We start from the raw sequence: 12,366 nt of genomic DNA, 5'->3' as shown, positions 1-12,366 counted from the left end.
ATTTAGAAAGTGGGGTGCCAGTCAGAGTCCAGTCTGACAAAAAAATATTATTAATGAGAAGGTATAACTTTAGATTGGAACAGCCCAAGGGGACAAAACAGCTGTTTTGTAAATGCTGTCGTGATCCATTTTTCACTGCCAGTACCCAATATTCAGATCGATGCTGGAGTAGACCACTGCTCCAGCTAGAGAGTCCAATATCTCTCGGATGGTGGGTAGTGGATAGGCATCTGTGTAGGTTATACATTAAGTTTGATGTAATTACCACAAAACCTAGGTTTTCTGTCCTTCCTTGGGATGAGGACCACTGGGGAGGCCCAAGCTGATGAAGAGGGTTCGATGACTCATTTTCTCAATGCTATCTTTTATCACCTGAAGTTTAGCCGATAGGGTCCCTGCTTAAATTGGCACATTATGGGTAGCAAAGACCTTGAGGATGAGTACCTCAGTGCATCCCAACTTGGTAGTGCATATATTACAGTTTTCTTGCAGCTGAAGGAAGAGGGCCTCTTTCAATTACCTGATAGCTCTGCATCAATGCTGGCCTGGGTTGACTTCCATGATCCAAGGGGATCGATAGCAGAGAAGCAAAGATGTCGTTGATTGTTCCAGTAGACAATCTCGAAGAAGGTTGCTGCTGTTGCTGCTTAAATGGTCGGATGGGCTTTGGATTTTTGCTCTTATACTGGGGACAGTATAAGAGCAAAACGGGGTGGTTTTTCTGCTACATGGCTGGAGGATGGTTGCAAAGTTGAGGCAGCTGTCCAGGGGTCTCATTTATCAAACTTTGCATAGGATTCATACTAAAAGTGTACTTACGCCCAAAAGCCGGAAATGGCGTACGCCAAAGTAAATTCCGATTTATAAAACCGTGCGCACGCACACCTGAACGCAATGTTCGCTTTATAAATCACAGTCCACCTGGAAACGTCCGTACATGGATCTGCCTCCAAATCCGCCCTCCACACGCCCACTTTCAACCATGAATGGTCAATGCAAAGCACGGCATGAATATTAAATTATGCTGCTGACCAATGGGTTTCCACCGTGAGTCGTGACGGAGTCGCGGCATCAAGCGATGAGAAGAAGAAGCGAAACTTTCTGAAACTGATATCGAGGTGTTTGTTAGTGAGGTGGAGGTGAAGAGCGATTCATGGGACAGCAGTGATGTCACTAATAAAGAAAATACACTGATACTCTGCCGCTGCTGTGGATAACACACTGTGTGAGAGTGAAGACGATAGAAAGAACGGAGCCTGAAGTTAAAAAAAGATCACAGATCAATAGAATCTATATCAGCTGATCAGACATCGCTGAACTCTCTATTCGTCCTCATCCTTCCATTCGCATGCACACATCACGCAGAACCCCGCACCAGTGTCACGGCAGTATTTATTTATTTAGAGCATTCGGACCGATTCCCTCACATCAGTGGATCCTCACCTCCTCTGGGATATTATTTGGAAAGTTTCTTCATTTCTTGTAAGTGATCTCCAGTGCGCTCTGTGTGCCTGATGGCACAGTCCCGTTCACTGCAGTGATCTGATGATACACGCGCAGTGTTAGAAGATATTATTAAAAACTATTAATGACTCGGCTCTGTAACTCCGCTGTTTAATGGAATCTGAACGTAATTTGCTTTAAGTTGTTTTATATATTTTTTAATTAAAAGGTTCGTGTGGAACAGAAATGTCGCGCGAGCACAACTAAAGCTGTTGGTTTTAATGTAAATGATGAATTGGATCAATAATCTGCTTCAGTTCACCACCTCACGTCTGCGTCGCCACTTTCCCATCTCCAAAACGTTCGTACGCATGGGTCAGAGTTTGCGTGGAAATACGCAAATTTTCCCTTCAAGTTTGTTTTGATAAATCCCAACGTTTGCGTGAGAAGTGGCGTACGCACGTTTCAGGCCCCGTTTTGTGCGTACGCAACGGTGATAAATGAGACCCCAGGACCGGTTAGTGGGAGTCATGTACAGTACTTTAATGTTGTTGTTTTTTCCAATGCTTTTCAAGCTGCTGTCCCAGCCTAATAAGCTTGTCCACTGTGGCCACCCTCCTTCTCAACTGACAGGCCAGCAGTGGATGGGTGTTTTTTAGTTGAATCACATTTGCCTCTGTGATATCTAGCCTCCAGCGGCGGAAAAGGGATCGTTATCTGTAAGCAAAGTCACAAATGCTTTCGTTGTCCCCTTGAACCTTTGTCCTTACTCTGTCCTCTAGCTCATCGATGTAGTCCTCTGATAAAAAGGCTGACCGAAATTTGTATTCAAAATCCTTCCAAGAGTACACTTCCAATCGCATCACATCTCATTGATCATGAGCTGAACCAATGAAGGAATAAATGTGTCCTCCATTTCCTCCACGTAGCTGGGGATCCACTTTTTTGTAGTGGTTTTAACTGGGTTTTTCCTCCATTTAAAGTAGGGTGACAGTCAGAGTCCTGTCTGACAAAAAAAATATTATTAATGAGAAGGAATCACTCTGTCAACCCACACAAAACATAAACCATAAATAAGAAAACATCACCCCGAAAACAGCACATTCAGAAGATTATTTAGTTCCTGCATTGAGGTGCATATATTAAAAAGCAACAAGCACAGCTGAGCATGAGAGTGTGTTTGTAAGTATGCGTGTGAGTGTATGAGTGAGATCGTGCATAAAAAGGTTTTTTAATCCCCCATGTCCGAGTCCAATCCCCCATGTCCTATTCACAAATTCACAAAAGGTAAAGTTCAGTCCAGTTCAAAATAAAATGCAAAAAAAGCTGAATCAAAGTCCACTCTGAGTTTTACCACAGGCACCCAATACACAAACAGGAAATCAAAGCTTCTGCAGAAATGATAGTCTTTTCACACTTCAATGAAATTAAATTGCTATATACATAGTCAGAATGGACTCACGGTTCCGTCGGTCAGTCAGTCCATCAGATCGGTAGGCGCTGGCTTTATCCTGCCACGCCGGCAACTCCTGGGACTCTGTGACGCTATGTTTGAAATACACAATCTACACGAATGGACGCCGATGCCGAGGGTAAGGCTGCTGGACTGCTTCACAGACCAACACATAAAAAAAGATGCTTCCACTCAGGCCATGTACTGCCTATTTTTTTAAAGGGGTTGGATTTGTACTGCACGCGTATGGTTGAGTAGTTGTGATTGGATTGCGGGTGTTAGCTGGGGGTGTGGATAGTACTATGAATGGAGTTCAGACAGACGGTGATGGAGATGTGGGTGTCGGTAGGGTTAGTTTCAGGCAGGCAATGAAAGTTATGTAATGATAGTTTCTCATTGTCACAACTCGCCTGCAAATGAGAGACGTGTAGGTCTTTTAAAACAAAATAGAATAAAAAGATAAAAACAAGGTGAAGCAAATCATTGGTTGGTTGCTACCTTTTTTGCGACCGGGTCATGTGTAATGACTTGGAGTAGTTTTTTCTAGTAACAGTGATGCATGGGTAAAGCACAAAGTTGTGGAGCAGACCTCACTTGAGTGAAATCACAGTATCCCTGGGGTTCTGAGGATTTAGTTGGCTCTCTGCCAGTGTGATTTCAAGCCAAATTTCCCACCTAGGAGACAGATATTCTACAAACGGTCATTACAACTCTCAGGCTTCTGGGGCTACATGAAAGCCCTTCTATTGTTTTTTACAGATGCCAACAATCCAGTCACCCTTTTTTCCCCGAATACAGTAAACTATTAAAAACAATCCCTTTCCCTTTTTCCAAGTTCGCCAAAGTGAAAGAGTCACCAATTTGGGCTGCATTTAATTCAACATTATTTCTGAAGCTAGGAAAAATAGATATAACAAAATGTACCTATTGCCAGGTGAAGCCTGTGCCAGGAGCAATGAAGCCATGTCCAATAATTCACTTAGGTAACCTTTATTGTGTTGGATGCATGACCTGTGGTCTGCCCACTTGCTGGCCCTCCTGTAAGCCCCATTCTACTAATACCTCTTTCATCCTATGTGCTATTATGTCTCAGAGTCTGCAGCTTAAGATTATGTGGTAACATTTTCAGTACAAAATACGCTGCTTCTTTGTTCTCATTGTTCATTCTAAAGGGTAAATAGCAAAAGAGAAAAATTACCGAAATGGTTTATTGTTGTTATGTAGGCTCAGCACCTACCTTGATGATGATTCTCTGGTCTGCCTGCTCCTCTAGTACACTGTCAGTTGGGTAGGACTCAATCTGCTGGCGAATGGCTGAGGCAATGGCAGGGACAAAGGCCAGAGGATTCAGGTCTAGGTCATCACACAAAATCTCTGCAAACATCTCTGGGGTCATCAGTTTCTCTGGGTTTGTGGGGTGTTGAGGTCAGAACAAAATTAGAAAGTACTACCACAGAGATAAAAAATTTCCAAGACAATGCTGTACATTTTGGATGTTGGCAAGCTTATTGACATATTTACCATTCATGTTCCACGTGAAGGCATCTCGTAGTTTCTGTCCTTCTATCTCCATGTCCAGACGAATTGGAACCAGAGCCTCTACCTGGGCCGCATTCTCATGGATAACTGCTGGGTCATGGTCATCAAAACTGAGACACAAGACACAATTTTAGATTACAATTGTTTAACCAAGAAAGTCTTAATATTGATCTGAATTCAAATCTGTGCTTTTCTATATTTTCAATTGTTTTCAATTCCTCATCTGTGTATTAAAAGTGTAATTAGTTTTAGTAATTGTTCATCCTGTTCATATTGAGCACAAGGACATTCATTCTTGCTTTACAGAAAAGAAAAACGTTCTTGACATTTCATCTCGGTGGATGGTGTGGGCTTTGTAGATAATTGGCAAACTTTTTGGAGGAAACCTGGTCTTGTTAGGAGAGACGGCGTTCATCCCACTTGGGATGGGGCAGCTCTCTTACCTAGGAATATTACTCAGTCTATAAAATGACAACCCAGAGTTGGGACCAGGAAGCAGAGCTGCAGTGCTAAACACTTCTCTGCACTCCCTCTGGATCAGTCACACAACCACAACCCCATAGAGACTGTGTCTGTCCACCGTCCCATTAAATTATTTAAATCAAACATTAACAGGAGAATTCTACACAAAAAACTGATAAAAATTAACACAACCTCTGCAACAACACAACAAACAAAGACTTTTAAATGTGGACTTTTAAACATAAGATCACTATCATCAAAGGCTATTTTAGTAAATATTTTAGTCTCAGATCAAAAAATAGATTTATTGTCCCTCACTGAGACCTGGCTGCATCCCGATGAATATGTCAGCCTAAATGAATCTACTCCCCTCAGTCATGTAAATTCACACGTTCCCCGAGAATTTGGCCGAGGAGGTGGAGTTGCTGCTATTTTTTACTCCAGTTTATCAATTAATCCTAAACCTAAACTAAGCTACAACTCATTGGAAAGTCTTGTTCTTAGTCTGCCACACCCATCCAAGAAACACCAACAGCCAATAATATTTGCTGTAGTTTACCGTGCTCCTGGGGCTTATTCTGAATATTTAACGGAATTCCCTGAGTGTTTATCAAACCTAGTCCTAAAAACAGATAAAGTTATTATTGTCGATGACTTTAATATTCATGTTGACAATAATAATGATCGCCTTAGCGTAGCATTTATTTCAGTACTAGACTCAATTGGTTTCAGTCAGTGTGTACACCGACCTACTCATTGTTGTAACCACACACTTGACCTTGTATTATCATACGGTGTCAAAATTGAACATCTAATAGTACTTCCACTTAATCCGATTCTATCAGACCATAATTTAATAACCTTCGATTTCTCATCAGAATATATGCCACTAATAAAAAACTATCAAGAATAGAAATCTCAGAAACAGCTGAGAATCTTACCAATTATTTAGACAGCTTCTCTCTGATCACACAACAACTTGTATCTTAGATCCCATTCCTACAAAATTACTTAAAGAAATTCTGCCCCTCATTAATAGTACGTTACTGAGCACAATCAATCTGTCATTATCATCAGGATATGTACCACAGTCCTTTAAACTAGCTGTAATCAAACCCCTTCTCAAAAAATCTACCCTGGACCCGGAGGTTTTAGCCAACTACAGACCGATATCCAACCTCCCCTTCCTGTCTAAAATCCTTGAAAAAGTTGTAGCCTATCAGCTGTGTGAGTTTCTCCAGGAAAGTAATGTATATGAAGACTTTCAGTCGGGGTTTAGAGCCAATCACAGCACGGAGACAGCCTTGGCAAAAGTCACTAATGACCTTCTAATAGCTTCAGATCAGGGATTTGTGTCTGTCCTCGTTCTGTTAGATCTTAGTGCAGCATTCGACACTATTGACCATCAAATTTTCTTACAGAGACTAGAACAGTTAATTAGCACTGAAGGAACCGCCCTAAACTGGTTTAAATCATATTTTTCAGATCGATTCCAATTGGTGCAAATTAATGATGAGTCATCTGTGCGCACCAAAGTTAACCATGGTGTTCCACAGGGCTCTGTGCTCAGCCCAATTTTATTTTCATTATATATGCTTCCACTAGGTAACATTATCAGGACACACTCTGTAAATTTCGACTGCTATGCGGATGACACCCAGTTATACTTGTCAATAAAACCTGAACAGTGTAATCAATTGACTAAACTCCAAGCATGTCTCAAGGACATAAAAACCTGGATGACCCGCAATTTTCTCTTATTAAACTCAGATAAAACAGAGGTTCTAATACTTGGCCCTAAACACCTTAGAGATACATTATCTAATGATATAGCTGCTCTAGACGACATTGCCCTTGCTTCCAATGAAACAGTCAGGAACTTGGGAGTGATCTTTGACCCGATTTGTCCTTTAATTCTCACTTAAAACAAATTTCTCTTCCCAGCTTCTCCTTCCTCTTCTCCATCCTTATCACATCAAAGAAATGAATATCTCATCAATACATGTTACTGACTTGACTTCTTCCCCGGAGTCCCTTTGCCTTATCGTCCGCAGATCCAGGGCTGCGGCTGCGGCCACATCGTGGATTATGATGGTGGATCACGTATCAGAGATCGTGATTGTAATGGTGGATCCTGTATGGCGGATTCTGTATCGTGCTGGCATTTGATAGTGGTGGTGGACCACGATCAAGCTGATGGTGGATCCTAATGGCGGAAGTGGACAATGACTGTGGACTATAGTAGCATCCGATCTTGATGGTGGATCATGATCGTGGTGGCTGCTGACCATGGACTATGATTACAACAAGACTGCTTGATATACAATATTTCTCCTCAGATACTCGACCATTACTGACAATAATCCATCAATTCATTGACATTCAGTTATGCTACAAAGTGTTTATTCTAATCAATGCTGCAAATACCCTTATCTTGTTGATGTTCTCATTTACCTGTGGCTTCTATTGCACTTCTGTCCGTCCTGGGAGAGGGATCCCTCACATGTGGCTCTCTCTGAGGTTTCTACGTTGTTTTTACCCTGTTAAAAGGGTTTTTTAGTAGTTTTTCCTTACTCTTGTTGAGAGTTAAGGGCAGAGGATGTCACACCCTGTTAAAGCCTTAAGAGACTAATTGTGATTTGTGAATATGGGCTATACAAATTTGATTGATTGATTGACTGATCTCCTAAATTCCTCTGATATCTTCCGACGAGGTGCATTCAGGGACCGTTGGAAATACTAACGTCCCTAGCTTTGCCATTTTTTGTGGACTTTTAGGCTTAAAACACGGTGTAAATTACCTTGTTTCGAGTCGAATTTGAAAGTCGGGGCTTGCGGACACTTGGATGACACCACAGGAGCAGTATGGAGGCATGTTATGTTTTTCTGTCGTTTTATTACGTCTGAAGAACCGATCACCATTGACTTCAATTGTATTGGATTATGCTCAAACAAAGTTTACCCGAGACTTGTTGAGACAGAAGTGTTTTTGGACTCAAACACTTCACCCAACCCTCCATCGACAAAGTGGTGAGTAGATGATGAGTGAATTTTCACTTTTCGGTGAACTATCCCTTTAAGTATTGTAGAATAGATTTGCTAAGCCCATTCTTGCCCCACTATCTCTCTCACACACCCACACAAACACAGTCAAAACAGACCTGAAAAGTCAGGTTTGCTAAAAACAGAAACGCATTGGGCGGTTGTGGTTGAGGGGTAGAAAGGTCGTCCTCCAACCTGAAGGTCGGCAGTTCGATCCCCAGTCTTCCCCATCTGCATGCCGAAGTGTCCTTGGGCAAGATGCTGAACCCTGAATTGCTCATAGAACAAGAAAGTGCTGCTAATAGATGCACTGTATGAATGTGTGTGTGAATGGGTGAATGTAAAACTGTACTGTAAAGAGCTTTGAGTGGTCATCAAGACTAGAAAAGCGCTATATAAATACAAAACCATTTACCATTGGTCTTTACAAACAGCAATCGTGTATAATTAATTTGAATGTAGAACCAGCCTTAGTCAACAGTGATGCAGTCCGATCACCCAAGATGTCATTACACCTGGTCCATAGACTGTATATAATGATGGATTATATACATTATGATGGCTAATCTGTGCGTCTTTCTCTTCAGCATCCTGGAGTTCCAGAAGGACTAGACCATCTGAGCTTGCTGGACACACCTGTACCTACATTATAAAAAGGATGCCTGAGTCATTCTGTTCTCTTCTTTTTTCTTGGTGGCTGAGCAGCTGATTCCACATGGCCAACAAAATAGTTTAGTTGTGGTTTGGTTCTCTTTTAACTCACACTGTCACACACTCATCCACCCTTCACCCACCCACACATGCTACATTACTGACATGTAACATCGTTCCTTTTCATTTTGATTTATGTTTTGTTAAATAAATGAACACTTTCCCTGCTAAGACTGTGTGGACTATTGTTTCTGTGTATCTTTGTAACTGTAGCCTAAAATAAGCATTGGGTTTTGAGGGAGTCCCGCACATAGGGTAGTGTAACGACCATGGATGCCTAGATGCACTAGCCTGTGGCTAGTGGGTCGAACACTTTAGTTGACTGGTTACTGTGGTGATTCCTGGCTACCCCCTAAATTCACTGTTGTAGTGTTTGAGTCAGTGGGGATTGGGGTTTTCTACACAAGTAAGTCATTGTTAACCTGCCTGAGAAACAGTTTTGTGTTTGCCTTGACCTGGTGTGAGTGAGCAGCCTTGTAAGTGGAACAGCTTTCCCAATAGGCATTAGAACGGCATCCATTTATGGAGTCGTTTGTTTTTTGAGTATGTGATTTATGTGTATTAGCATGGCCACAGCATTTTACTGAGGGTACACCTCCGTGACTGTCAAGGTAGGTCACAATTTTAATGGTTGCCTGGCTGAGTGATTGGGCTCTGTGTTTAAATCTCCCAACGACACTATTGCACATATACTAGGGTTGAGACAGACAGCTAGATTCCCAGTTATGTAGCCAGGGGAGAGGATGTTTCACATGATGCCTGTCGCACTGGTTTGGGGGTGAACTTATGTGGTCAGTTCTTAGTGGCAGGTTACAGAGAGTTTTGGTTTTAGCATAGGTTCATGACAGGGAAAATTTTTTAAGGTTAGGTATTCGTCCATGTGGTTTAGCCACTGGATGAGTTGATAAGTTCATATTAATAATTATTGTTGTCTGAATCCTGCAGCTCTGGAGACATAGAGAGAGAGAGAGACAGAGACAGAGACAGAGAAAGAGAGAGAGAAGTCTAATAGACAAGTTGTTGGTTAAGAGGACGAAACTAGTGAAGTCGGTTCAGAAAGATCTATTGAAGAAAAGTGGTCAAAATATAAACCTGGTGCTACAGGTGGTTCAATGGTTTCTGTACTAGACATTGGGCCTCATTCACTAACATGTGCGCAGAAATGTTCTTACTCTCCGCAGAAAATAAGTGTGTAACTGACTGCTAAACCTGGTAGGTTATGCAGATTGTTTCATTTATTATTTGGGTTGGGTTTATTTTGTACTTTATGTTCAAGTATGTATCGTGTTATTTAAGTTAGTAATTTGTTGTCCTTTTAAACGTAGCGACTCACCTCGCATAAATGCCTGTAGCTTTCACGGCACGGACAGATGTAATATACACACCAAATCCCTCGCTTCCGGTCCGAGCCGATGTAAAACACCTGCCGTACAGCTGCGTCTTAAGGATGGTAGCAGCGGAAGCGACAGGACGCCAGCTGCACGGCGATTCCTTACCTTACGGACCTATTTTAATCCTCGTTTAACACCCCTGAGCCGGAATGAGGTAGGAAGCAGGTTTTATTCACTTTGCTACAGGTAGCGCGGAACAGGAGTCGCTATGTCACATTAACCCGTCAAACTTGTCTCACGTGGTTATTTGTTTGTTTAGCTGATGTTTAGGTATTTTAACGGTTGTATTTGTCTTTTATTAAATGATTATGTTGTACTTGCTGTCGTTCTAGTTTTACGGTGTTTCTACGGCGCCACGATGTATTGTCTGAATAAAGAGCCGTGACGCATCAGTCTGAAACTCTCTGCGTCATGCTTTGCCAGCCAGGGGCTGTTACAGTAAAACTCAACGCTACATTTGGAACGTCTTCCTGACCCGCGTCGTCGCCCTTACGAAGAAAAACAACCTACAATCGACCGTCAGGCAAGACTGGATAACGCATCAAAGGTGCACGCACGATAGATGCACTGAGAGACATGAATAAAAGACAGTAAATAGACTGTACTATGAATATGCAAATCTAATGAAGTGTTTTCACATGTAAATACTAAAAATGCTGGGGACTTTCCTGCTGTCCTAAAGTCAATACTGATCACAAAATGGGAATCTTTGGAGAAGTTGATTGATGATTATAACGACCAATGGTAAATATGTGTCATGTTGCAACTAACATTATTTATTGTTGTCTTTGAGGAGCCTAAACACTGTTTAATTGCCTAGTATAGTTTGCTAAGCACACTTATAGCGCATTCTCTTTCATTTGTGCCTGTCAAGCCTTTTTCTTTCTACTTATGATATTTATGTTGCATCTGTTTTTGTACTAAAACGCTGAGTATTCATTTATAGTTTTGTAAATGTCTGGCTAAAGAAATAGCAGTTACCAAATTAAAGCGACTACTTGCAGAGGTTCTATTCAGGCATACTGCATATTACACCCAACGATTAAAAGTTCGATAGTCAAATCAGCAACGCAAGTAAAACAAAATGTCACTCGAAGCAGCAGCAACAAGTAAATCAGTTCCCACACATCAAGACAGACCAGGCTCGCGGCAAAGAATAATACCAGAGAAGGTCCAAGAACTGCACAAAGAGACTGCCCTAAAGCACAAAAAGACTCTCTATAAGGCCTATGAGTCCTGGAAATTGTCAGCAAGAGAAGTTCGGACTGAATTGAAGAACTACTGCTCTCCAGATGACCTCGATAAAATCCAACACAAAATTATCACAAAACATGATGCGGTGCACCATCATTATGAGCCACTTTTACGCAACCAAACCTCCACTCCAGATATTGTTGGTAAAATGGACACCTGCTCCGCTCTGACTGAAGAGAGCCTTGCTCTTGTGAGTAATCGTAGAGACATCATCGATGGGAACTATAATGAACGAGTCGAGAAGGAGAGAGTGAGAATAGTGCTGAGTAAGGAAGAGCATGGCTCCATCTTTGGACTTACAAATACTGAAACCGCACTTTCAGAAGCATCACGGAACTCAGATCAATCAATTGCAACTTCCACTAGCTCTAGTAAACGACAAGATGCAGAAGCAGAACTCGCAGCCAAGCAAGAGGAGGTAAAGGCGACAAAAGACATTCTAACTCAGCAATCCAAGCTCAGAACACTGGAAAGCGAATGGAAACTTGAAGAGGCGGCCATGTTGACTGAAGTGGAGCGTAAAAGGACAGAGAGACAATCAAAGCTAGAAGAGGAGAGAACGAACCTGCAGCAGCTGAAGGCAGAGAAGGAAGTCCAGGTAGCAGCTGCTAGAGTAAGAGCATATAACAGTTTCGAAGATGACTGCCAAAATGGGATGAACCACGAATCGGATGCTGCTCACCAGGAGACCGAATACGAAGCTCAGCCCAAGCGATAGCAAGCTCACTCAGCATAAATCGCCTGCCCGTACCTGAGCCAGCAATGTTTAATGGCGATCCCATGAAATTCCTTGATTGGAAGATGTCTTTCACAACCCTTATTGATCAGAAACCTCTCTCACCAAGCGAGAAGATGTTTTACCTAAAAACTTACCTCGTCGGAGAAGCCCGCAAGCGGTGGAAGGTTCTTCTACAGGAACTCGGAGGACGCATATACAGCCGCCTGGAAAGTCCTACATGAGAGATATGGGAACCCATTCCTTGTTCAAAGGCCTTCGAGACAAGCTCGCCAGATGGCCTAAAATCAGTGCGACCGATCCTTTAGCACTGAGAGATTTTACAGACTTTCTCC

The 12,366-nt window shown here is 42.1% G+C and overlaps 1 protein-coding gene across 1 annotated transcript in view; it reads right to left on the bottom strand.

The window, feature by feature from the left end:
- The window catches only part of LOC118125616 (SWI/SNF-related matrix-associated actin-dependent regulator of chromatin subfamily B member 1), a 52,856-nt gene that overhangs the window by 9,684 nt on the left and 30,806 nt on the right, over nt 1–12,366 (bottom strand). The window contains exons 5-6 of the mRNA XM_035184383.2: nt 4,418–4,545; nt 4,134–4,300 (exon numbers count right to left, since the gene is read on the bottom strand). Of these exons, the coding sequence (XP_035040274.1) occupies nt 4,134–4,300; nt 4,418–4,545 (295 nt within the window). The remainder of the gene's footprint in view (nt 1–4,133; nt 4,301–4,417; nt 4,546–12,366) is intronic.

The sequence above is a fragment of the Hippoglossus stenolepis genome, chromosome 18 (genome assembly GCF_022539355.2).
Source record: "Hippoglossus stenolepis isolate QCI-W04-F060 chromosome 18, HSTE1.2, whole genome shotgun sequence".
Classification (NCBI taxonomy): domain Eukaryota; kingdom Metazoa; phylum Chordata; class Actinopteri; order Pleuronectiformes; family Pleuronectidae; genus Hippoglossus; species Hippoglossus stenolepis.
This window is presented reverse-complemented; position numbering and strand designations above follow the sequence as displayed.